Source organism: Nannobrachium achirus (genome assembly GCF_963921795.1).
Source record: "Nannobrachium achirus genome assembly, chromosome: 16".
NCBI classification, from domain to species: domain Eukaryota; kingdom Metazoa; phylum Chordata; class Actinopteri; order Myctophiformes; family Myctophidae; genus Nannobrachium; species Nannobrachium achirus.
Genome location: NC_137823.1, coordinates 54,291,846 through 54,319,698, shown reverse-complemented (window position 1 = coordinate 54,319,698; position 27,853 = coordinate 54,291,846). Strand labels below are relative to the sequence as shown.

General features: G+C 43.1%; 2 protein-coding genes across 2 annotated transcripts in view; one reads left to right on the top strand and one right to left on the bottom strand.

Annotated features, from left to right (window-relative positions):
- Window positions 1-27,853, top strand: part of tab2 (TGF-beta activated kinase 1 (MAP3K7) binding protein 2) — a 118,420-nt gene that overhangs the window by 70,316 nt on the left and 20,251 nt on the right. The gene's annotated exons all lie outside the window — the stretch shown is intronic.
- LOC308301140 (putative ribonuclease ZC3H12D) lies at window positions 687-15,589 on the bottom strand (the record flags this gene model as incomplete). Its single annotated transcript, XM_080745034.1, has 5 exons — window positions 687-1,756; window positions 4,572-4,678; window positions 7,257-7,491; window positions 9,593-9,732; window positions 15,255-15,589. 5 exons carry the CDS (start codon window positions 15,587-15,589, stop codon window positions 687-689), a joined length of 1,887 nt encoding a protein of 628 aa, XP_080601160.1.

Below are 27,853 nucleotides of genomic sequence, written 5' to 3'. Positions count from 1 at the left end.
TCATCCTGTGAAGACCTTTAATGCTTAAAACATAAAACACCAACTGTTCACCCACATTGTACTAAAGTAAGAGTAATAGTATTTTAATAACGGTGTGAATTGTAATTGCATGCATATTCACAGTTGCTACGAGAGAATTCACCGGATAATATATATTTAGTTGTAGTCTTTAGATTCTGAATGACATGCTGATGCTACGTAGTACTCAGTTTTCAGAATGTTCTCCGCAAACCAGGTCAGGAATTTCAGGGAGGCCATGAAGGCCATGGCAGCCGTTGCCCCTCAGTTTGGCTTGACCTGAGGCCACAGTGGCCTTAATGCCCCAGCTGACTATACCACGTTCTCCTCTGTCTCTTTCTGGTCGATATGTAGACAGTAGACACTGGTGTCTCTTTCTTGTCATGTAGACACCATTGTCTTTTGTTGAGATTCTGAAATTTGAACTCCCTCGAGTTCCCATCTTTAAACCAATCCAGTGACTTTGATTGGTGCAGGAGCATGGACCAGTTTGTAAATACCATCATCTAAATCTTTATTTGATGGCCTTCCTGCCCTGGCATTTGCCCTTTGTGTCCTCAAAAAATGGACAAAACTTAAGGCCAAGTCACAAGTGGCCTTTCACCTAAAATGACAACATTTAAGGCCTGCCGCAAACGCAAGCGAGCAAGGTTGCAGCCCTGCATGGCTTAGAAGGTGAACTGATTCTGGCCGGCTCTGTACCTCTGAATGAGCGTGATCAGTTGTGACACGTCTACGACATGGGGGTACAAGGCCATGATGTGGTCCACCACGCTCTGAGGAAAGAGGGTGCTGAGTTGACTCCTCAGGTTCTTTCTCTGCTCGCTGCTGGGGGTCTGATTCTGGCCCCTGGTCAACCCTGCATCGCGGGCACCGCCCTGCCCCCAGTGCTCCTCCGGCAAGCTGTGGCTCTGTCTCTTTGTGATGATGGACGGGAAGTGCTGGTTGTTGGGGGAAATGGCGCGGTTTTCGCTGCTGTGTGGATGCAGAGACGGGCAGGAACCCCTGGGTGGATGCTGGATGAACCTGGGGCTATGGGTGTGTTGGTGGGCGTACCTACACGGGCCACACGTGGAGTGGTGGTGGTCGCAGGTGTGGGAGTGGTGGTCGCAGCCGTTCTGGAGGGCTCTCTGTGGGGTGTAGTAACCGTCTGTGGAGGAGGGGTATCCACCCTGTCTCTCTGTGTTACTGCCATAGGTTCCAGAGGGGAAGTAGTTCTCGCTGCCCTGGACCAAACTGGCCACCCCACTGCTGTAGCCGTAGGAGGGCAGTCTCTCTGAGCTCTTGGTGGCGTCCTGGATGTGCATCCTGGACAGGTAGCTATCCAGGGAGCCAAAGGCCTCGTCCACATCCGGACTGGGACACAGGCGGTAGCCGGGGTTCCACTGGGGTGTGCCTGGACTGCCGGTGTCTCTTGGACAGACAAACTGCTCGATGGGCGAGGCCCTGTGTGACTGGTCGTCCTTACCCAGGGGGGGCGGAGTGGGATTGGACGGGAGGTACGTGTGTGGATGAGAAACGGTGCGCTCTAGGTCGTGGTAGGGAGCCGGGCTGACGCGCGATGCGTCCTGGTCGACGACCTGACCTGGCGCTTTAGTCGAGGTGGAGAAGCCGGGCTTCGCTCTTTCCGCCGCAGGCCTGCTCATCGCTCGCAGCTCATCCGCCACGGACAGCTGTGATTGGTTAGCGCGCTCTGGGTGGTAGAACTTACACTTCACTCCATAGGTACACTTCTTTCCTGAAATTAAATAAATACAAAAAAGGGGTATTTATAGTATTTTAAAACACAGGCCACACAGATATAACACTGTTTCTCTTTGAAGAGACTGTCAACACGGATGTGCGTGTCGTCTGACGCTGCTGTCTGCTGTACGGTAAACACACTTGGCTTAGCAAATAAATCAGGTCTGGGTCTACAGTCTTCTTTTTGTTCCTATACTGTAGGTACACAAACGGATGCTTATTAGGGCTCTTTGTGAGCCATTTTACAGGACTAAATTCCATTCCCGGGCTTGCCGTTTTGGCACTCAAAGCTGTTATTGTCGCAGGTGTTGATAAAAAGGCTTTTGTTTGTGTGAGTGGGCCACTACTACGTGGTGGAGAGCAGCTCTCTCAGGACTAATAAGTGACTGACAGACAGGCAGCCTCATGAATCATCAACTGATCTAATCTGTGTGACAGATGGGTTGGCCCCTGTGAACCTCATGTGCCCTGGCATGCACATCTGTCTGGGGCTGCAGTTATTCCTTATTTTCAATTATATATTTTGGGCTTTTATGCCTTTATTGATAGGACAGTAGACTGACAGGAATGGGGGGAGAGATGGGGAGTGACACACGGCAAAGGTTGTCCGGATCGGGAATCGAACCGGCACCGCCGCCAGGCATCCATGCACATGTGGCAATGCCTAAGTGGTATGCGCCTGGACCAGTAGGCCAGCGGGCACCCCTGAAGCGTGTGTAAATATATTATTATACAATATATTGATTGATTAACCACTTAAACCCTAGTTATTCCCCTGTGCACAACAGTTTCGGGGAAAAGATAGTTACAATAGCTGATCTACAAGCTTATAGATCAACTATTACCACTATTTCTGAACGTTTTTGAAAATGTTAAACTATAATTAACTAGCCCTTACCCGTTCAAAGATATGAGCTCCGAAATGATGTGCAGTGTGTGGGTTATGGGATGTGCACTGTGCACACAGTATATGAGGGATGGAAAGTAACTTTAACTGGTGCTTGCATGATAATATGTAGGAGCATCAATGTAAGAAATACCCGTTTCGTTTAATGGCTATAGAGGTACCAATCTGCATGATTTCTGGACAACATCTGTAACAGGGCCAGACACCCCCCCCCCCCCCCCGCCCCGCCTGCACACACACACACACACACACACACACACACACACACACACACACACACACACACACACACACACACACACACACACACACACAGCTGGTTAAACATGTTGCCTCATGCTAGATGCAGAATAGATATGCCTCATGCTAGATGCAGAATAGATATAGATAAACCATAAAAATGCTAATATACAGCATATGATTTGTGAAAGTGACAAACGGGCTTCACAGTTGTGTCAGGTGTGTTCATATGCTAATGGTGATGCGATTTCAGATGAATTGCTCCAGCCACTGAGGAGAAACGCTGTGACGGACACTCACTCACTCAGACAGACAGACAGACAGACAGACAGACAGACACTCAGACATTCGGAAAATTATATGTTTGATGACATACCCAAAATAGGGAATGATTACTAATGGATTATTTTATGAAACGGTTATTAGTTCTATTAACTATTGTCCAATGATGTGTTTGTAGTGGCTACATAATGGAGGAGGACAGTGACCACCAGTGACACCTACTGGTGAGTTAATGATGGAGAACTGATGAATGGAATTTCGTTTTTAAGCTCTCCAACAATAAGCTAGCATAATCAAGTTTAAATTTATTACGTATCACGTTTCATACAGTGTAAGCTTACACGTAAGTATGGTGTATCTCAAACCATTGGTCATAGGGCCTATATTAGTTTCCTCTGAGCTTGGAAAGCGGCCAGCATTGAGGGACTTGTTTATTTGTCTTCAATATATTTCATGTTGAAACCTGAATGGTGACTCTTCCTGCATGTACCTGCAAGATGCCTCCAAGCTGCCTAGAGCTGACTCTGTTGAATGAGACTTCCAGTGAATTCCCCGGGCGTGTAGTACAAGGAAATGTAATTTGATTAGAGTTGGATTGTGTGGGTACGTGTCGTGAGGTGAGCCCTGTGCATGTGAGAAGCAGTGGTGGAAACTGGAAAATAAGTAGCCTACGTGTAGATACTCAAGTGCCTAGTTAAAGGGATATTTCACTTGAAAAAAGAAACTACTTTTGGACATTTTATCATCTAATCAGGCTTTTATGAACACCCTGAACAGTTTTTAATTTGCTTTTATTCAACATTTAGATATTTGATGTAAATGTTACCAGGCCCTCCTCCTCGGTCACACTCATTGTGACTTCAAACTCAATTTTAACCATGATAGATTCATTAAAAACACCCATTATTCTTTCTGGTGACTCATACTACCCTCCTAATATGTGTTTTTTCTTTTATAACTTTTTTCATTTATTTTTACTAATTCTATGGGGGAAAAATATAATACAAGTGGAATATCCCTTTTTTTTTAATCCAAACCGCAAAACGCATCATGTGTTGTGAGCCTATGGATCTGCTATTTTCGAAGTAGCCTACATTTATTTGGTACATTTAAGTATAGTTTGATGAAAAAAGTCCATTTGCACACAGTGACACCTAGGAGAGGGACAGGTGCTATGAACTGGAATAGCAGAAGAATGGGGGACTCATGGGACCTTCATCATCCGAGTGACCAAAACGTTGTATCTTTACCAATAAATGTTTTGTAAGTGAAGACAGTCCCCCATTCTTCTACTATTCAATATATAGTTGGATCCCAATACTTATGTGGTATTGGTAGGCTACTTTTACTGAAGTAAAACATGTGAGAAGTGTCAACCCACCATAAGGACAGTGCTGCAGCTTGTTGTCCACAGACCAGGGCTTGTTACGCAGGAAGTCGTCAATCGTGGGACCGTTTCGCCCCAGAGGGTCGTCTGGGGGCATGAACCTGAACAAGACAAAGACAACACGGTGAGAAGCGGGTCGCATAACTACTTTAATCATGGCCTCCATGATTTGGACCTGGAGTTACAATAAGTCTGTGAAGAGGCATAAATCCCTGCCCTCTGCATTTCATGGTAGCCTACAGTAGGCCTCTATATGATGAATATAAGCCTACTGAGGCAAAGAGACACTAGAAACTGTCACAGCTGCGCTGCTTCTACCTGTCCAGCAGATGGCACTCTCGCCCCTTCATCCATTTCCTCTGTACTGTATGTTATGTCTTCCTGTGTGTGTGTGTGTGTGTGTGTGTGTGTGTGTGTGTGTGTGTGTGTGTGTGTGTGTGTGTGTGTGTGTGTGTGTGTGTGTGTGCGCGCGCGTGTTTGTATGTGTCAGTCATTCCTGTATTCAGCCTGTTGTGTAAGTAAACTTGTTTTATCCCTTCATAAATCAATACTGTAGACTAAATAATGCAGCTACTTGTCAGTGATTCTCAAAGTTGGATCCTGCCCAAAGAGGGTTTGCAGCCAAATACAGCTTGTACTACCTGTCCCCACTTGATGTCCCATATGACAGTGAAGTGACAATTGAGGGATTCAGCTGGTTTTTGATTGATTGATTGAAGAATTTATTAGAAGTTTGCAATAGAAAAAAGTACAGTTTCATGACAGTACAAATCACTGGTACAAGGTCAACTAAAAGGAGATCCTAGAAAGCCGAGGCTTATTTCCACAGGAACCACACTTTAAGTATCTCATATAACATTGAAAGACAGACGGATAGAACATAGTACTTTATCTAGGATAATATCAGTTTCAAAAGCATAACATCAAATACAAAAGGCAGAATACAAAGAAAAAGGGGGGGGGGGGGGGAGCACACTGCTGCGTTTTTCGGGCCGAATATCGGAGTGAATTTCGGAGCACGCAAATAAAAAAATCAACCTCACGTTATGTCAGTCACGTTTGCACACTGCCGCCCGTTTCGCGCACCACTCAGTCCCTTGGTCTCTCTATCTCTCTCTCTCTCTCTCCTTGCCCTGAAAAACGCATTTCGCAACGGAAAACGCAGCAGTGTGCAACCAGACCATTTTAATACCTTTGAAAAGGAAAATAACCTTTACTGCATCAAAAGTAACCAACTTTACATTAAAATCTGGTCAAACATTGGCCAATTAGTCCACTTGCCAGAATCTGAACCCTGGCATATTGAGTACACCAAGGTTTTATGTTAGAAATGTTGAGTATGGGTCCCCAGCATGTAGAAACTGCCGGATGCTAATTTGCATAATTGAGCAATTTTCATAATTTGCATAATTCGATTTATTTAGCATAATCCCCCATAATAATGGATAATATGTCAAAAACTGATTGGCCGATTTGAACAATATTGGAGTGGTTTTGGGGGGTATTGAGGATGCTGAATCCATTTCTGACATTTTCTAAATTCAAAATTGCCGTTTTACACCGGAAATGGCCATATACCAACTGGAAAATCAACAAAAAAGTATCAAAATCACCCCACTTTAAGTTGGTATAAGGCCATTTCCGGTTTAAAACGGCCATTTTGAATTTAGAAAATGGATTCAGCATCCTCAATACCCCCCAAAACCACTCCAATATTGTTCAAATCGGCCAATCAGTTTTTGACATATTATCCATTATTATGGGGGATTATGCTAAATAAATCGAATTATGCAAATTATGAAAATTGCTCAAGATATGCAAGTTAGCATCCGGCAGTTTCTACATGCTGGGGACCCATACTCAACATTTCTAACATAAAACATTGGTGTACTCAATATGTCTGGGTTCACAATGGGGCTCTATGGGCTGGCAAGTAGACTAAATTGTCCAATAAGCAAGAGGAAAATATTTGTGTTGTGAGCTTGCAGATCTGCTATTTTCACAATGTGTAGTAATATGTAGTCTATCTGGGGAACCGAGTCAAACCAAATGTAATGCCTCAACTCCTAGATTCCAAGTGCTTGTCAGGTGGGTGGGGGGTCCCCCGGTTCAAATATGATTATTTTGGGGGGTCCCCATGAAGTTCAAATATGATTATTTTGGGTCACTGCCTGAAAACATTGAGAACCACAGCATTAGATCAGTGGTTCTCAACCTTTCTAGGCCACGACTCCCAAAATAATCATATTTGAACTGGGGACCCCCCACCTTGCACAAGCACTTGGAATTGTAGGAGTTGACATTACATTTAGTTTGATTCGATTTATTCCAATGTGAAAATAGCCGATCTACATGCTCACAATGCCTCGTAGATCGGCTATTTTCACAATTTCTGCCTCTAATATTTGACAATTTGACCAATGTTTGAGCAGAGGTACTAAAAAGGTCTTTAAAGTCCTTAAATTGTCACTTTAGAAATGTGCAGATACCATGTACACACTTATACTGTATGTTGGTCTGTTTACTGTTGAGTGAGAAAACTATTTTAACATTTAGCTAAACATCTGGGAACCCCCCAAAATAATTTGGGGACCCCTCTGGGGGTCCCGACCCACAAGATAAGATACTGCATTAGACTACATAATAAGATGCATCCAGACAGTGGTGTGTCTTACTTACTTGTCATTGGCGAAGGTGTACATGAGCAGCCTCTCCTCTATGAACTTCTTCCACTGGGGGCTCTCTGTCTGCAGGTCGCGGTAGTTGTCATTGGAGACGATGATGCCGTCCAGGTCGTAGGCCAGCTTGACGATGTAGCGGTCGTCGTAGCACACCACCCTCCTGCCGTTGACGCAGCGCGACGGCGTGTACACCAGGATCTTCCTTCTCTCCAGCTCGTGGAGAACGTGTTGGTCTGCACACAGAGGTTTGTCCCGTTTAGACCGTGAGGCTGATTCTACAACTGCCTTCTAAAGCACTAGTTCTTGGTACTTACGTAATAATTCTAAATTATTCAACATAATCAAGATTTTTAAAACATGTTCAAAAATAGCAGATGTACAAGCATGTACATCTAATCGCTATTCATTTACCGAATGTCTGTCCGCTGTCTGACTGTCTGTCTACATGCTGACATCACTGATACCAAACAGTGTCGCCACCGTGGTAACAATGCCCAACTGACATCAACAAAGCTCAACTGACATCACTGACTGACATCACTACAGTTCCCACATTTGGAGTTGACATCACAGACTGGCGTGGACACGGAACACCATATATGGGCATTAAAAAGAGCCAGACAGACAGGGGTGCATCTCTCCACTCCGACATGTCTCCTTTCCGACATGTCTCCATTCCGACACTAACCCTATCTCTACCCCTACCCTAAACCTTAGGCCCATGGGGAGTGTCGCCACTCCGACAATAAGAAGTCCATTTCGGAGTGGCGACATGTCGGAATGGAGAGAGCCTCCCGACAGACAGACAGACGGATACAACGGGTGTTGCACAACTAGACATCGATGGTGACTGTTCTGCCCAACCGGTCTGGGTTCTCCAACGTTACCACTGACTCCTACATTGAATCCCTCATCGCACACCCCCGGGTACAGAACTAGTACTCATAAAGTATGCCAAGGTTATTCGCCAATAGCCAATTTAAGTTGTGAGCTTGTAGAGCCGATATTGCTTGAACTTTTCTTTTTTTTAATCTTTTCACCCATAATGACATCCCAAAATAGCCTATAGGGATGCCTGGTAGAAAGTGGTTTGAACAGCTTTGTTTGCCGTGTGAACAATGAGCTGTGTTTTAGTATGGTTCCACTTCCCTGTTCCATGATAGCTATGAAAGGGATGTGGATTAAGTTGTCAAACAATTGTGACATGGTTTCAGATAACATTTATTACACCACGGAGATGACACTGAACACTGTATCTTAACCGCTGTTGGACCATGCGTGAGAACAGCTTAGTACTGATAGTAGTACTGCACCATCACCGTGACCATACAGTAGTAGTAGCCTACACAAAAGGACCGTTATGGGTCTGTGACTCTTGAGAGTTTAATAAGAACTGAGGATATCACAGTGTAGATCGGAGTCCAAGAGTTCTAACAGGCCTAACAAATTAAATTGTGTCCTTAAAATAAAAAAGGTTTGAGCATCACTGCAGTAGCAGGACCAGTACAAAATCACAAGTCTTGTAAACATAATTGACTAATGCACTGGCAGTGAGTAGGCACAGTGAACAGTGGCCATGTATTGGTGATATCTGGCAGTGTGACAGCAAAGACGCCATGGTTTGATTGCTTATTATTTTTGGATTCTTAGGGATATTTTCTGTCTTTATTTCAAACAGTATAGTAGAGACTAACAGGAAACAGGAAGAGAGTAGGGGAGTGACCACACGTAGCAACGGTCCACCGGGCTCAGGAATCGAACCCGGGACTCACTGTCAGTCTGCATCAGAGCCTACATGCGGTATGCGCATTAACCACTCGGGCTCATTTATTGGACAGGCATCCGCCCTGATACGGGGGCAGTGCAAAAGGCATAGCCTGATTTCAGACTCTGCGCTGAGCTTGAGTCTGACATTGACAAGAGATTTCAAAGGGGAGAGGATTTGAAATTTGAAATTCCCAATCACAAGAGATCTGGTAGGAGGGGTTGTGACTTGTGTGTACACAAAAACATTCCACCCTCCTCCTCCCCTCTATGACAGGCATTAAACTGGTCGTTGTCTCTGATGCTAACGAGGTAAGCACAACCCCCTTTGAAGTTCAAAGGGAGCAATTAAGAGCTTTGGCTGAGCTCCCCCTCCCTCCACTGTTTCTGTTGATTTTCAAAAGTTAGACCCACCCCCTCCTCTGAGGCTTCGACTCTCATTGGCTTGGTTTTGCCTAAACCAGAGAAACTTTAGCGTCATATGACAACACCAGACCAAGAGAACCAGTCCACTCAGAGAGTGGGCGGGTCTATGGGCTGGAGCCAGGCAACAAAAGGCAGTCTTCTCACCTGTGATGGGGGCTTCGGGTCGAGGCTGCTCCTTCCTCCACAGGGGTACGAACACTGTGACGTCCCGGACCCCTTTATCCCAGAACCACTTGACCGCCAGCTGCAGCCCCTTGCAGGAAAACACTTTCTTGTCGCCATGGCTGCAAAAAGATTCAAAAACGATTCAGCTTCCTTTTTTCAGTTTCTATAACTCACACTCACACACCTCTTCTCCCTTTGCCAGGAAACAGGCTGTGGTGGCAACAAGTACCGTGTGTGTGTGTGTGTGTGTGTGTGTGTGTGTGTGTGTGTGTGTGTGTGTGTGTGTGTGTGTGTGTGTGTGTGTGTGTGTGTGTGTGTGTGTGTGTGTGTGTGTGTGTGTGTGTGTGTGTGTGTGTGTGTGTGTGTGTGCGTGTGTGCGCGCACGCAAGTGCACGTGTCTTCACGTGTGTGTATGTGTATTCAGAAGTAGGGCTACATTAAATAGTAGAAGCAAGTGGAGAGGCTTGATTCATCAGGCTGGCCCTCAATCTATGTTTAAAGTTATTGAGTGTAAATGAGGAGTTGGCAATAAGCATGTATTCCAGAGTAAGGAACCTCTGTCTTTAATGGAGAACTGGCTATGAGTGGTATTTTGTTTTTCCCACAAAATCTATCAACACCGCAAAGAAATATGTTCTCCCCCCGAGCGGTTATACAGAAGCACTGCAAAGCACTGAAAGCAGTGGTGGACAAAGTACTGTATTGTTTTGCGACCGGCGGTCGCAGTTTACTGTGAGAAACGTCACAGCTTGTCCGTGTCCGTCTGTCTGGACGTGTAGATTTGTAGGCTATACATGTCTACGCTCTATGGGTTTGCTGCTCTGACATCATGCTCTGATGTCACTGTGATGTCAGGGGAACCACTCTAACAGAATGGGTTTGCCGCTCTGACATCACGCTCTGGCTTCACTGTGATGTCACACTAACAGAATTCCTTTTATGCCCATATATGGAGTTCCCTGATGTCATCAATATTAATGATGCCCTGTTAGAGAGATCCCTGTGATCAAGGGGAACAAGTCCCTTTTATGCCCATATATGGAGTAACCCTGATGTCCACATCCTTCATATCCACATCACTGTGGTGCGACCTCGCCCTATCACAGCTTTTCCGTCCGTGTCCGTCTGTCTGGACGTGTAGACGTGTACACATTTCTTAAGGTCTATGGGTTTGCCGCTCTGACATCATGCTCTGATGTCACTTCTTCTTCTTTCGTGTATCATCATCCTTGATGATTGGTTGACAACATTTTATTTCACAAGATTTCTTGTTACTTAGGGGAGGCCATGGGGCTGGCTGTCGTCTTCTCCCCCTTGCTGACGTCGGCTTAGGCAGGGTTTGAACCACTCACCTTCCGTATGAAGGGCATATGCACTAACCACTACACCAACTGTTCTGGCTCCACTGCCCTTTAGGGTGAGGTCGCTTGTTGCCCTGAGGCATCTTACTAGTGTATACTCTAGTAAATACTCAAGTATTCTTTTTGGTATCATTTAGAAATTGAGAACATCTACCTCGCGTTGTGAGCTTGTAGATCTGATATTCACTATATTTCAAATGGGGCTTAACTGATTAATTCATAATACGAGTGTATACCCGCCATTTCCACCCACTGTCAATCCAGGCTATGGGACTGCAACCATGACTACAGATCCCATTGCCTGTGAGGACTGTTAACAAAAATGCGAATAAACCGCTTTAATTTGGAAAAAAGGGAGTATTTGGCTTGGCCATTGTCTTCATATGCCAATGGTCAATGCCCATGTGCAAGTTCAGTTCCATTGGTCATATCCCACTGAGGAGAAGATTGGGGAACAGACAGAATGAGGTCTCTTATATTTCTAGTAGGATATCTTTGTAAGTTTGGGTTTTTGATTGAATATTTGCCAGACCCATGAAATGGGTAGGCCTACATAAGCAAATGTCGGTCTGTCCGGGTTTTCTATATAAAGGGTATATATGATGATGACATGATGATGACATGCCTACAAAAGGCATGATGTCATAAATGATGATGACAGACAGGGGGTCATCCTTGGCCTGTTGTTTTAAGTCATCCATATCATAATGTATCTGACATTCTTTTTTGTGTGAAAGATGTTTCAGAATATGGATTTTTACCTGTTTGCAACCCTTGCAAAAAACAAAGGTTGCGCTCTTCAGGAGAGCCTGTATTGTTAACAAATTTAAGGGGAACTCTGATAGAGGCCACTCCACTGTTACCCTGAATGGTGCTGTGCATCGATCCTGCAGTCTCTGTGGAATCGCTAGCTAGTATAGCCTCTAGCCTGGGCATCTTGTTGGCAGAACCGGGGTCTGGCACAACCAGGTTGACCTGGTCTAGTTTATTAGCAGTTAGCAAAAGAAACAAGCACAGGAAAGTACTGTTCAATACAAGGTCGGCTAAGAGGATTTTAAACCCAAGAAAGCACTATGGCTTATTTCCTTTGGAGTCTAAGAGTCCCAAGAGTCCCTTCCTAGAAATGTAGTTAATTAAAATAATTAATTTTGAAATGTAGCAGAGTGAAAGTCAAAACAAATACTCCACTAGCCAACAGTACTCAAGTAAATGTACTGCTGCAAAGTGACTGTTTAACGAGCGCTGTAGTGTAGGCACTTCACTTCAAGGCAACACTTGAGTGATGCCTGGCAAAGTTCATACTGTATGACCCTGTACTGGAAAAACTGGAAGGTAAATACATGTTTGGGTCCATTTCACTGCCTCAGGAGTTCACATGAACACTGTGGGTTTACTGAGTTTGTTTCCTCTAGCCCAGGGTTCCCCAATAGGCGACCCGCGGGAGGCTACTGTTTTGTCACTTTTGTGCAATGGTCTTGTATGATGAAGCAGGGCTTTGCTTTACCAAAAACGTACACATTTGAAACTTGGAGATACAAGGTTTCTGCCCGACAGTGACGATATCTGAACTGTCTCTGGAGTAGAGGGAACGCCACCGTCACCCACTGCAATGTTGTGGCCCTCGGCTTGGTACCCTAGACATAATTCGGCCCTTGGGGAAAACTAATTGGGGAACCCTGCTCTAGCCTAAAGCCCCTTTTCCACTGACATGGCCCAACACCACACCACTCCACACCGCCCACTTGTGCCAGGTTTTCCACTACAAGGACCTGGGTAGAGTGGTGTGAAAGCGGTACTAAACGTGGTACTAAAACGTATCCAATCCAGAGTAGGTCTGAGCTAGGCCAAACAGGGCCAACCACTTCATAATGATGACTGATCACTAGATATAGATTCTATTGTGTTATAACCACTATTATAGTGTATTATATACATTAATACTTTATAGTGTGTTATAATCACAGTTAAAAGGGTCAATTTGTTTCTTACCGATAGGGGTACTTTTGTGTAATGGAAAATGTAGATATTTTTATGTGGTGCGTTGTAGTGTTGTGTAGTGTGGTGCTAAAGCTGCAGTCGAAAAGGGGCTTAAATGTGCAGTACTGTATGTCATGAATGTCTCATCACTCTCACAGTGAGTGCACGCATATTAGTATGGCAACTACTGATTATTTTCGTATGGTGATTATTCTATCATTACGTTTTTTTTTTCCGAGAAGAGCGTTTTTTGTTGTTTGTGCAGAAATATAGAAAATATCTACAAGCTCACAAAGTGTCACATGATCGCGTTTTGAGCTTGTAGATCGGCTATTTTCACTAGTCTTTTTTTAAAGGTTTTAAAAAATAATACCAGAAAAGGAGTGGTTATATAAGGATATATACCCTATCTCTGAGGAAATGGATTGGCTTATGAGACAGAGAGACAGTAAACAGACTACGGGGATTCCCCCTCATGCTGCCACCAGGAAGTGGTAGCACGGCAGATTTGCATATACAACGCGCGCACAGAAGATAAGACATAGCTGGGGCTCTCAAGTATAGCAGGTGCACTGCACAGGTAGAAAAATGTATGCACTTTCCATAATGGAATGTGATTTTAAGAAGAGACGCACTTTGCATACCTCCATGCCAAAAGGCATACATGCATATACAGTACTGTAGCCTATGTATCATGTGAGGAAGTGAATGATGTGACTGGGTTAGTAATGACTGGATGAACCGATACTGAGAAACTACACGACTACTACGACAGCACGTTTTGCAGTTTATAAGCCACCTCAACAGCATGTTTTGCAGTTTATAAGACTCCTCAACAGCACGTTTTACAGTTTATAAGCCTCCTCAACAGCACGTTTTGCAGTTTATAAGCCACCTCAACAGCACGTTTTGCAGTTTATAAGCCACCTCAACAGCACGTTTTGCAGTTTATAAGCCTCCTCAACAGCACGTTTTGCAGTTTATAGGGTTTCCTTTTCAGGTTTCCTTGTTGTGGAATCTGGTGTGGAATCGTGTCATCTAAACGGTTTTAAATGGTTGATGAGTGAATTTTGCTTTAATCGAGTCTTCATTGCTGCCTTTTTCCCTCGCCGGGCCTCATTTCCAGTACCTGAGATTTCATTTCGAGGAAAATGTGGTTGGCGTGTCTGAGGAGGAATGGCAACAGCAAAAAAACACCTTTGTCCTCCCCCTCTTTCTCTTTCACTCTCAATCTATTTACAGGCGATAAGGGAATATAATACTGGGTGTATCTGGCACAACTTATTTTTGTTCTCTGTATCAACTGAAGGTTCTTATTTATAGATACAAATTTCCTCATATTTTCTATTCAAATCACAAGCCACGGCTTCGTGGTGGACATGGGATTTTAGGTCAGTCCTGGCTAAGGTGGCACAGTGGCACCCACAGTGGTACTGTGGGCATTTACAGCTGTCCTCTTAACAGTTTAGAATGTGGTTTGTGCCTTAAATAACGCCCTCATGCACCTCGAAATACCTGTCACGAGGCATGGAGTCTTCACTTCTCCATATTTAGGATGAAATATAATAGGCTCGGATCAGGGTTTCACTTCCCATTTAATTTAAGAGGAAGTATAAGGTGATGTAGTTAGCAAACTCACACCAGGTCTGAATCACAATGGAGGCGCTGGTAGGCAGTTATAGTCACAAAGACAGGACAAATTTGAATTCATTCAAAACAGCATGGTCACGTACAATACCATATATAAATATATATTTTTGCCTTCACCAACAATTTACACATTTTGTGCATGACGATATACTGTACGGGGAAATCTCGCTCTTTCGAACGACCGTCATTTCGACAACGGAGCGTCGGGAGGATTAGTGACTCACCCCACGGAGGTTAGGGTAAGGGTTAGGTTTGGGTGTCGAAAAGATGACACATAGAAACAGAGAAACGCTCCCATACTGTACAACCTTATAACGTATTAGTCACGACTGGTTACCTATGTGACATCACTGTCCTGTAGAACATCATACTGTATCTCTGAAAAGTTTAAAACATTTAAACCGCTGATAGAAAGAACTTAGGAAGAACCAGAGAGATACATGCCTTTTCTTAATTGGCTACAGTATCATGTATTTTGGATATAATATATAGTACAAGTACTGTATGTTATTGTGAGATATCAGTTCACTAAAAACAACAACAGACAAAGAAACAATGGCCAAAGTAAAGAGAGAAGGATCTCATTGGACTCTGATAACGAATTACACTAATACTTAAGCTGATATTGGTGGTACTAAGCAAAGGTCACTCACCTCATGGCCACGTTGCTCCCATCAATGACCACTGGCTTGAAGCCAGCACTAGAGTCTCTGTCTGCAGCTGGATCAGGCCTGGATGGGGAGAGTTTAGGACTGGAGTTTGAGCTGGTCGGGAGGGGGCCGCAGCCTCGCGGGACCAGCTTGGGGCTGGGCTGGGAGCCCATGGACGCACTTCTGTTGCTCGACCTGTGGCCAGTCTTTATCAGCTCCTCTAGGATGTCGTTGGTCTGCGCGTCGTGGTCCAGGCTGTCCAGCACGCGCAGGATGTCGCCGTGGGAATAGCCCAGCTTTATGAAGCGCTCCACCTTGCTGTGCTGCTGCTGCTCCATGCTGTGTCGGATAGAGTCTCTTGGGGCGCGTAGGTGATTCCTCTTCAACTCTCCTCTCTCAAGACTTGTTGTTCAGGGAATCCCTCTCCTCCGCCTTATTTTATCACTGTCACCACGGCAACGGCTTCTGTTTTGGAACAGTTGACATGTGTCAAAAGAGGGCGTATACACACACACACGCACACACACACACAGCATCCTCTTGCTATTGTAAACACAGGATGCAAGTGCTTGGTGTCACTTGGGGGTTTCGTACCACAGGGCTGTGGTACGAAAACCACACGCGGCAGTGTCGTCACAAGTCACAGCATCATGCCTGCAGGCGCATGCACACGCCGACGTCATACTGCGCAAAGAAAGCCCCCTTCACACGCGTGGATAGGAAGTATGGGGTCGACCGACGTAAAGCCCTGGTCTAATTTTAACTCAAATGTCACCGGGGTCAGTTGCCATAACAAGCATGAATGGAATCGATGCGTATGTTTTCCTCTCTTGAACCGAGTGTTGTGTTTTGCAAACAGGGGGACGGCGTCGCCCCTGTTCAACAAACATCTTATCGCAGTGTTTCTAAAGCTTTTACATTTCAAGTTCTCCCCTTAACTCTGACAGTGTACAAATGGAACCGAATGGACCCGTTGGGGTCCATTCGGTTCCATTTGTACACTGTCAGAGTTACAGACTTGTATGGGTCCATTTAGAACCCCCTAAAGGAAGTAAGGAACCCACAGAGTCCATGGAATCCACTTTGAGAAACACTGTCTTATTGCAGTGTTTCTCAAGCTTTTACATTTCAAGGTCTCCCCTTAACTCTGACAGAATACAAATGGAACCAAATGCCATTTTGGTTCCATTTGTATACTGTCAGAGTTACAGACTTGTACGGCTCAATTTAGACCCCCCCCCCCCCTAAAAGAAACCCACAGAGTCTCTGGAATCCACTTTGAGAAACACTATCTTATTGTATCTGGAAATCCCCCAGCATTTGCAGCCAAAGAGAGATAAAGTTGTAAGAAATATGTCTGGATGACCCAGCTCAGACTTTTTACTTTCTGTCCCATAATATGATAACCTGTTATTGCTTGCCTAAGACGGAAACAGGTGCGACTATCACGCCTGTGAGTCCGCAAACATGACAGCACTTAATGGAACAGAACGAAGATGAAACCGCTTTTTCATTTGACTGCACGAACCTGAAACCAAAACAACTGTTTCCTTGTTTCGCCCCGTTGCTTGATACTTATTTGATTATTTTTTCAGTCATGCCATGCAAGGATTGTCTTTGATATGTTGACTACACTTTAATGTATGAGGAAGAAAGTAGCTTGCATGAGACAACACGGTCAGGTGTGATTAGTTCTCAAAGGGCAAAACAATTAGACGACAGTGAGAGACACGGTCAGGTTTGATTAGTTCTCATGGGAAACTGCAATGACTTAACTGAATGTCATGCCTTTACTAGGAACTAGTAGTGCATGCAATTAAAGTGGATTTATTTTTGGCAAGGGCGTTCTCCTCCCTACACAAGACTCAGCCTCACACAGGCTTGCTACAACCTGCAGCAAACCACATCCTTCATTGTTGTGTTTCATAGAGCAGAGTTCATGTGCAGCGCTGCCTTCCACCCAAGACCCACATTTCATGAATACAAAGAGAAAGATTGTCTATTGGTCACTTGTTGTAGTAGACTTAAGTCACCTTCCATGGACACTGTTCTCTCAGTAATCTGTATCATAGACTGTATAAAAGATCTGTATGCACATCAGATCACAACATGACATGACAGCCTGTCCCTCTAAACAGTTAATTTAACTTTAGTTCAAGTCATACATTTTTCAAAGGTATTCGTTTCTGGTCTCCCAGGTCTAAAGTATTTCTGATTGAGACATCTAGAATGAAAACTGGAGACACCAAGGTTCCCAGGACTGCCTTTGTCAACTACTACTACTGTGGATAACACATGACAAAACACTTATCAAGACAAACTACATGCAACTACTGTCACACACTACAAATCACAACGAAAATCAATAGCCTTTGTTTCTTCTGCACAGACAGAACCCAGTGCAGAATATCAGGTGACCACTGGTGCAGTTTCTCCTTGTACTTACACTTTGAACGAGCAGTAACTCGGGAGCGCTAGTCTTGGTAAATGCCTCTTGCTGTGTGAGGCGCCCTCGGTCTGTCACTCCGACCGGCAGATGGGAGTGTATGAAGAAGTCTCTGCTGCTCTGCTGTCTCTCAGTCAGTCAGCCTCCTTTGGCAGACAAACCCAGCCTGTGTGCAGCCAGCGTCTCTTATTATTACTCATAAGAGGAAGTGAGTGCTTGCTTTTTGAGAAAGGTTTGCTCAGGCCAGCAAGGAAGAGAGAAAGCTGTGTGAACTGTAATTTACTTCCTCCTCAGGAATTGCAGCAGCTGCAGACACCTAAAAGTTTATATGGGAGCCCAGAGGGGTTTTGTCCTGTTGCCCTACTCCCCTTGCTCTGCCTCTTCCTGGTGTGGAGTTACAGCGCTGCACCTTACAGTTACAGATTTGGTTTGGTTTAGTTTCACTTATTTGCACACTGATAAAACACAGAGCCACAGTGATAGACAGTTATTTGTGGGGACAAAAGGTAACCTTGAGAAGTTTGTTGATAGATAGTGAGATAGATTATGAACCTCGCCAAGGGCTTAAATAACAGCTCAACGACAAAGAGACAAAAGCATTCATATTTTCAGTAGTAGAGAACGTCTTGACTTTTTGGCAAGGTTCCCTTGCCGGAAATGATACTGAACAGTAAATTACCTGTCAGTGTGTTGTACTGTATATGCTTACAAAAATACTTTTTGGAGTCATTTGTATTCAGATGAACATTCCATAATAGTATTTTATGCAATCTTATGTAATCTTATGTAATCGAAGCAGAGTTAGAGGTAGGCAGCACCGAGAAACGACCCGAGGGTGTGTGTCAAGTGTTTTCATAGCATAGGACAGAAACGTTATCAATCCTCTGGGAAGAAATTCAATGCAACAAATCATACAACGATGATATAACTAACATGGCGCACACAACATGCATGCAGTGCAAACAGGAATACAATTAGTTTGTGTTTGTTCTGCTTGTGTTAAGTAAAACACAAAAAGACAAGCAGCGTGAATTATACATAATCATCATCATAACCTTTGTTTTTGTGCTCGGAAATACAGTTGAGGGGCAGGCCCTCATTTTCACTGTAGCCGAGACAACAACACCGAACACAACAACTCAACAGGTGTGGAGTCATTCACACTCAGCAACATCAAAATACACGAACCAGAAGACAGAAAACACTCAAAAACAAAACTACTCAAAAAGAAAACTCAAAACAGATAAACAAAAGACATGTAATAAAGCAGCTACTATCTTGAACAAAGATGTGGTAAAGAATGGTGGCTGTTGGCACAAAGGGAACAGTGTCTCCTGGGAGGGATTAAGTCTGACACTCATCTTCAGTGACCTCATTACCTCATTACACAGGATCGCCTCAAGTTCATTCCTGGGTTGCCTCTCAGTCTGCACCACCGTCTCCGAGGTGTCAGTGGCCATGCACCCCTACGACTGAGCTGGTACCTTTTTCACCTGCTTGTTCAGCTTGTCCTTTTCAGAATCTCCAGTCCTGACGTGTGCCCCCAGAGTTCAGATTTCTTTTATAAAATAGAGGGGAGAAGGGGTATTTCTTGACCACTGATGCAATGTGTTGTGAACTTGTAGATCTGCTATTTTTGCTATTTTTGACGCCAGGGGTAAGGGTCATTCCTACCAGGCAAGATAAAGTTCTCAATTGAAGTGGATGGTAGTATCCACAGGGGACGCTGCCATCCACTCCCATCCACTTCAATCGAGAAATATATTTTGTATCTTTATCTTTATCTTGCCCGGTGGGAAGGACCCTTCAATGTGTACTTTACTTTACTTTAAGATCAGGTCTGTAACGCATTATAATCACTTTTATGCATTATCGTCAGATTTATAATGCATTATAATGTACTTATCAGGCATTAAGAACACTAGTTATACATTTATAATCATGTAGGCTATAATAAGCACATTATAATGGTAACATGTCCTTAGGTCGAACACCCTTTGGTCCGACCACCAAAACCTAACCCTAGCCTCAGTAACCGTGACGCGGGTGATTATCGAACCTGCCGACGGTGGTGAGTATCTAACCTGCCGACGCTGTTCGACCCAATGGGAGTTCAACCTATGGGGCACCGTTATTATGAAGTTGTTATACATTATAAACATTTATAACGAGTGTTATAAATGTATTATCATGTATAGAACTGCTACTGGAATAGGGGAAGGTTGTTTAAGATTTCCCACCAGCCTGCCATTCAGTCTCTGCATGGGAACTGAGTGACTTGCAAGAAGAATATTTGCTTTTGGTGTTGCAAGAAGGCTTTAGCAAAGATGTAGGATGGATTAGGCTTAGTTGTCAGACAGTGAGGGAAAGGTTTGGCATGTACCAGCAGTTATTTCCTTGTTTGCCCAATTTGTTGTTCACTCTTGTATTCTGGGCAACAGAAGCAATCTGTTGCCCTGTTCTGAACTCGTCCTGAGGAAGTTATTTTGCAGTTTTAGAAGTTATTTTTACTCAAAGGAGCTTCATCAGGGGTGTCACACCAAATTCTGGGCCCTGGTTACTTTAACTATTGAAAAATAGCAGATATACAAGCTCACAGTGCGGCACCAAGTGCCGCGCTGTGAGCTTGTAGATCTGCTATTTTTTTTAAATTGTGAAAGTTTGTGCAAATCTTTGAATATTTTCAAATCCTTCTAAGGTTTTTGAAAAAAAAAAAAAAAATTGTTTCTATGTCAGTGGTGCTCAAACCTTTTCATGTGAAGGACCCCCAAAATTATATGTATTTGGCCACGGACCCCATATCTCAAAATATTTAGTTCCAGGGACCCCCCAGAAGCAAAATTTGAGTTATTAATGTTCGCTTAAAAAATACATATATTCAAAGATTTGCACAAATTTTCACGACTTTTCAAAAATAGCAGATCTACAAGCTCGCAGTGAGCTTGTATATGCCATGCCTCTGCTTTTGACATTCCCTTTCTGATCATTATTTTTTATCGGACTATGTTTTATCCCTGCTTCTGATCAGACAGAATTAAATTCACTTGCATTTCCTTTTGGGAAATGTAGACTGTTTATTTTGCATATTTATGCAAGTTAAGCAATATAGGCTACCTGTTGTCAGAGAACAGAGGTACAGTTCCATACAAAAGGATGCTAAAAGGATAAATCCAAGAAAGCACTATGAATTGTTTCCATTGGGGTTCTGTGTATTCAATTCATCGAAACATTTAAAGACAAACACTAATATACAATTACAAATTTGAAAAACAAGAGCCAGGTACAAACATGGAAAATGTTGAACCTGCAAACTTCTGTTTACTTTTTGTACCACAAAGGCATCGGAAAGATTTAATTAAATACTTGGCTCCATAGGTAGGGTGACCAGATCCAAACTGTTCATTTGAGGGACAGAAGTATTGTTTGTGTGGGACAATGTGGGACGGGCAGACGGGGTGGTTAATAGCAACTAGGCTATTTAGTTGCTATTAAATGCTTTGAGGTAATTTGATACTGCTTATCGTTTTGTTAGTAACCTGCTGTAGCCTGGGTGTTATTTCTCATGATATTTTAACAGGCTTAAAAACATCTTGCAGGAAAAGAGACAATGAAAGAGATTTACAATGGAAAGCCAATTATTAGGAGGGTATCCTAGTACCCTATAATGTATTCACGTGCTGCTAGAGCAATGCTGTATGTGTCCAGTGTGGTCCAGTATAACTTGCTCACCTATCAACGCCTGCGCATTAATATTACTGGAGCCTGCCAGTCTCAATGTGGGTCAGGGTCTCATGGACCATAGGATTTAGAGACATTTGAAATCACAACACGTGTTTGCTTGTAGATCTGCTAGTTTAAATCAATTAAGCCTAATTTATTAGAAACTAGACTCTTCGAATACAGTACTTTATGAGGTAGACCATGAGACTGCACCAGCTTGTAATACTGCGTCAAACCTTTGAGTCCAGGGTCACTGGGGTTGAGTCTGACAAAGGTGGGTTCTCTCATGTACCGAGCCAGGTGCTGAGCAAGGGATTCTGGGTAGGTGGCGGAAACCTGTGCTCTTCCGAGCACAGGTTTCCACCAGGTTAAGTATGTTATTGTGGCCTCCTGGTGGCGCTATAATAGGCCAATGTGAAAAGGGTGCCATGTCTTCTTTCGGCCATTAGCGGCAATCTGAGGCTGCATGCATAATATGAGGAGTTTGGTTCCAAAAATGAGTGTGGCAAAAGTCAACCTGCTGGTGGCACTATAACAGGTCAATGTGAAAAGAGTGGCATTTGTTCCTTGACCTAGAGGCAATGTGCGTGCAGAATTCCTCTGAAATCACAAGCTGCATTCATGATTTAAGTAATTTTGTTCAAAATGGACCAATCCTGCAACTTTGGAAGCCAATGCTAGGCAATTAGGATGGAATCTGAAATATCGGACAGGTGCGTCTTCATCACATGACTATGGAGATACTGTGTACTGATTTGCGTGATGTTTTGATCAAATCTGAAGGAATAATAGGCAGAAATGTGTTTTACACCATCTAAGTCAGCCTGCTGGTCGTGCTATGAAAGCTAAAAAATATAAATATATTCTTAAAAAATACATATATTCAAAGATTTGCACACATTTTCACTACTTCTCAAAAATAGCAGATCTACAAGCTCGCAGCACGGCGCTGTGAGCTTGTAGATCTGCTATTTTTCAGTAGCTAAAGTATAAAATAATTAAGGCCCCTCCACCTTGGGCCCTAGTAACTCAGTCCCCCTTTTCCCCCCCTAGTGACGCCCCTGGATATTGGTGACTGACAAATTACTTGGTATCATAGGATTTTGACCTACTTGCGGTTTCTGCTGGCAGTTAAAGAAACCATTATGTAAGTTTAGAGTTGAGTTACACGCAGGAAATGATTTGGATACCCAACCCATTGTTATATTGGCGAGAGTGAAAGAAGCTTCAGACAAAATTAATAGGTTTCAGAATCAGTAATAAATATAAAAACACGCCTACCACCTCATCTCGACTCACCACGACTCCGCCTTTACATCATCTGTAAGAATTAGGCTTACATAACGAACGCCTGTATTGTCCTCACTTGAAAGAAGATAAACTAATTGTGTTTGTTTTAAACGATAACAGTGACTCATTGCGTGGTTGCACAATGCATTTGTGGCCCAGTAGAAAGAACTTGGTTTGTAGAGTGACAGGGAAGTGGAGGAAAGAAACAATGATGTGACAACAATGATTTTAATTTAGATATAGAAGCACAGTGCTGTAACATGTATGATGTAAACAACATGCAGCTTACTGTAGCTCATAGGACAAGCTGTACATTGCAGGATTGTACACAATACACATCAGATGTTAGCTAAGACTTAGAGCCATATGGGCTTGTATCATGGCTGTTGGTTCAGATCTCTTTGCTCTAAAGGAGAAAGCAAACAAGAGGCTCTCTTCCCATTCTCAACAACTGCTGATTGCAGATCTAAAAGCTTGCAGCATGTGTTGTGATTTTATAGTTATAAATCCTATGGAGTTAAGTATTATTTATTGCCACAAATATCTTTGTGACAATTCTTCGCACTTGTCAGTGGTTCTCAAAGTGGATTCCAGGGATCTGTGGGTTGCTTTAGGGGGGTCTAAATTGACCCATACAAGTATGTAACTCTGACAGTGTACAAATGGAACCAAATAAATCTGTTGGTTCCAACCCTAAAATAGTTTATTTTGGGAGGTCTGCAATTTATTATTTAGGATCATCGGGATACCATTGGAATTGTTCCATGATGTGATTGTGCATGCATAATCAAAATGACACTGAATGAGTGCCGCTGCCAAAACTTTCATTGCACTTTTATCTATAAATGTTAATATTCTGGCTAAAGATTTTACCCTTTTGGTGGACCTTAACTCTAAGATAACTCTTAGAGACATAACTTCTCCAGATAATTTATTATCTAAAATACAACTCAAGTAAGTAATTTCATTTTTAACTAAAATGGTGTCCCCTGACTCCCCTACCACTATTCTGAATCCAGGCTACCTCTTCAATTTTACATTTGACCCAAAAAGAACTGACTGTTTTCCCAAAACGCAGAGACAATTCTTGATGTACAGCCAGTGCATGTTAAGTAAATAAACTACTTTTATTGTATTACGCATTATGCTGTTCTTTCAGTTCCTAAAACCGTATCTATTTTCATGAAATGGGGAAGAAGCAGCGCAAATAATAATGAAGGATGATACAGTTACATGTTGCTGCGTGATTGTCCCGTGACTTTCCTACATGGGGTAGTCTGGACTTGTTGAGATACAGTGAGAGCTAGACCATCACCTAGGCTTGGCCCAGGCTCTGTATATTCCAGCAAAACAACCTGTGGCCAGGGGGACAGCCTTGGGTATGTCATGGGTACAATGTCATGTGACATTTCTGTCATAGAGAATAGCTCAGATAGATTGTTATGCCAAAGCAATGACATTTGTCCTTTATCCTATTAAGTCAAGATATACAGTAGGATTACACAAACCCATCAAAAAAAGTAAATCTTCCCTTGAGACCGAATGGCTGCAAGAAAGTATTTTTTGAGTGTTTGTTGAGGTTCTGGACGCATCTTTCAAGTAACATTTTTAAATGGTTCCATGTAGTTCATGGTTTGACCGAGATGTTTTAGTTTCTTCTATTTTTATAGATGTCATAATACAGTATGTCATCAGTTCCTCTTTTTACTATCCATTTCCCATTTTTGCTCAGTTGTTTTAATATACTTTTGGCAGTGGTTTAGGACTTGGTACCCCCTTATCTCGTAACATGGCAAAGATGAGTGGGCAGTATTCTTCTTCTTCTTCTAGAGATTGTTGTTGTCCATGTTGACCTATGCCACAGCTTTGTCATGTACTGTAGGAGTTTTGACCACAAATCATGTTGGTGAAACCAAAACAAGGAACACACACTGTCTGTATCCTACCGTATGTGACTGAGCAATGTGCCTGACAACAAGACACCTATCACTCTGACATATCACTCTGATTTACCTTCAGTGATGGAAGAAGTACTCTCGTGTTTTACTTAAAAAAAATATATGTCAATAGTACAGTATGTCAATACTGCAAAATAGAATTCCACTATTCAAAATTAACTTCAGTAAAATTATCAAAAATAAAAGTAAACACCCAAAAGTCACGTGTTCAAATACTGGATTCTGATTGGCTTAAAACAGTGGTAAATCAGTCAACAACCTTGAGTTGGCTCATGGTGGACCCCGCCCACTGAAACAATTAATGATTGTAACTAAAGATCCTTGCAAGTTACAACTGTGTTTTCTTTCATTTATATGGTAAAAGTGGTAGAAAAGCAATTTACCATTTGAGGTTGTGAGTTTGGCACTCGGCTTCGCCTTGTGCCACAACCCTGAAACAGTGGTAAATCAGCCAACAACCCACTCCCTCTCATGGTAAATGGCTTACTTATTGGAGTGGTTCCGGAGGGGTTGACTAATAAACAAGTGGTTTACATTTGATTATATTCCCTTACTGATAGCAAGAACAATTATCACCCTATCCTGGTTGCGACCTCTACCATCTACAACTAATCAATGGCACAAGAGGCTGTTGAATACTGTTGCATACTATGTTGCTGCTAAGCTCCAGGTGAAGTATGATGTGGTTCTAAAACATTGGGCCCTGGTAATAGGTTATCTTAACCTCCCTATATGAGTGTAAATGTAGGAGCCATGCTAATACTGTGATATATTATTATATATTCTGATTTCCAGTTCATGTCCAGAAGGTAGGCCTAAGTTTTATTGAGGCATAATGGAATAATGATGGGGGGAAAAAAGTATCATTGTGCAGAATGTCACATTTCACAAGTTCAAAATGCATTAAAATCAAAATAGCAGATCTACAAGCTCACAATGCATTGTGAAATGGCTATGGAGGGCCCTGAAACTGAAAGTGTGTGACAGGTGCATCACTGGTGATTGGGACATAATGAGCTTCAAGATACTACCGTATGTTTTATAGAATGCACTGGCTGGAAGACAGTTGGCCACAAACCAGGGGCGTCACAAGGGGTAGGAAAGTGGGACTGAGTTACTAGGGCCCAAGGTGGAGGGGCCCTAGTAACTTTAGCTATTGAAAAATAGCAGATATACAAGCTCACAGCGCGGCACCGAGCAGTGCCGCGCTGCGAGCTTGTAGATCTGCTATTTTCGAAAAGTCGTGAAAATGTGCGCAAATCTTTGAATATATGTATTTTTTAAGTGAACATTTGTAACTCAAAGTTTGCTTCTGGGGGGTCCCTGGAACTAAATATTTTGAGATGGGGGGGTCCTTCACATGAAAAAGTTTGAGCATCACTGACATGAAAACATAGGTTTTCTTGGCACACATTTTCACGATTTTTCAAAAATAGCAGATCTACAAGCTCGCAGCGCGGCACTCGGTGCCGCGCTGTGAGCTTGTATATCTGCTGTTTTTCCAATAGTTAACATTCATGGTGGGGGGCCCGCAGTGAATCCTTGTACCCAGGGCCCAGAATTTGGTGTGACGCCCCTGCCACAAACAACCTGAGTTTACCAGCTGGCAGCCATAGTCTGTCTGCTGTGACCGACCGTGCCCTTAAGCTCTTTCACACCTGGAAATGATGACATTTATTTTTTCTGTACTTTTCCCAGACTTGCCAGACCTGTGTAAGAACACCGACTGACTGTCACCACAACAGTCTTGACAGTGGAATGTTGTCTTTACTTGACATTTATGTATCGTGTTTCACCTTCAGACATTTGATACCATGTCATTAACCAAGTTGGCCAAATGTATGACAGGATTCAGCTGTCATTGCAGCACCACACGACCGCAGTATGACACACATGACAGATACAGATGGCGATAGATACTGTAAGACTAGGCCTACTAGTGGGGTAAAGTAACTAACAGGGTTCCCACACATTTTTACCAATTAATTCCCCAAACTTTTCGAGAATATTTAACCCAATTTCCAGGACTACCGTAATTGCTGGACTATAAGCCGCACCTGAATATAAGCCGTACCAGCTAAATTTAGAACAAAAAACAAATGTTTACATATATAAGCCGCACCGGACTATAAGCCGCAGGTGTAGTTCCTGCTTCCCGCTAGAGCGCCCCTGGAGGCTGTTAGCTGTAAAAATCTTTATATAAGCCACACCATTGTATAAGCCGCAGGGTGCAAAACATGGGAAAAAAGCTGCGGCTAATAGTCCGGCAATTACGGTATATAACAATAATTCAGCTCAATAACAGGTTGCTTACTCCTATACGCAATGCCCAAAGACAGGTAGACATGGCTGGTGACAGACGTGGTTCTCAACCACAACCAATGTTTTAACTGGGGACCCGGCACCCTGACGAGCACTAAGAGTTGAGAAATTTTGTATAACACGGTTCTATTGTGAAAATAGCAGATCTACATGCTCACAACGCCTCGTGTTGCGATGCGTTCGCGTTGCGAGGCGTTGTGAGCATGTAGATCGGCTATTTTCACAATTTCTGCCTCTAATATTTGACAATTTGTTCCATGTTTAATTTGTCATTTCAGAGGTATTAACAAAATCAATAACCAAAGACAATGCATAGCTATTTTTTCCAGGACCTTCCAGGACCCTTGATAAATTCCAAAACTTCTCCAGTACTGGAAAAATATTTTTCTAATTTCAAAATATTTCCAGGAATTTCATGACCGTGGGAACCCTGGATAATATACCTATATTACCTGTTATACACCCATTGTAATAAGACGTGGAGCTGCTGTGTGTATGGGGACTGCCCATAAGTCTGAAATCTCATTAGTCCTACATCTCATTAGTCCTACATCTCATTAGTCTGAATTTAGTTAGGTTTTAGGGTTAGGTTTAGGCATAGTTTTACTGAGGTTAGGGTTAGGGTTCACCAAAGGGGACAGAAGAGATCACAATGGAAAATGGGTGTATCACATAAAGCCTACAGGCCTTGAACCACCCCCAGAGACTTCCCTTGCAGCCCACATATTCAGTATCAGACAGCCAGAATATTATAGAAAACGTCAAAGCAATAGCAGGTGACAAAGAAAGAACATTTTATATATACACACAAAATGTTCTTTCTTTGTCACCTGCTATTGCTTTGATGTTTTCTATAATATTCTGGC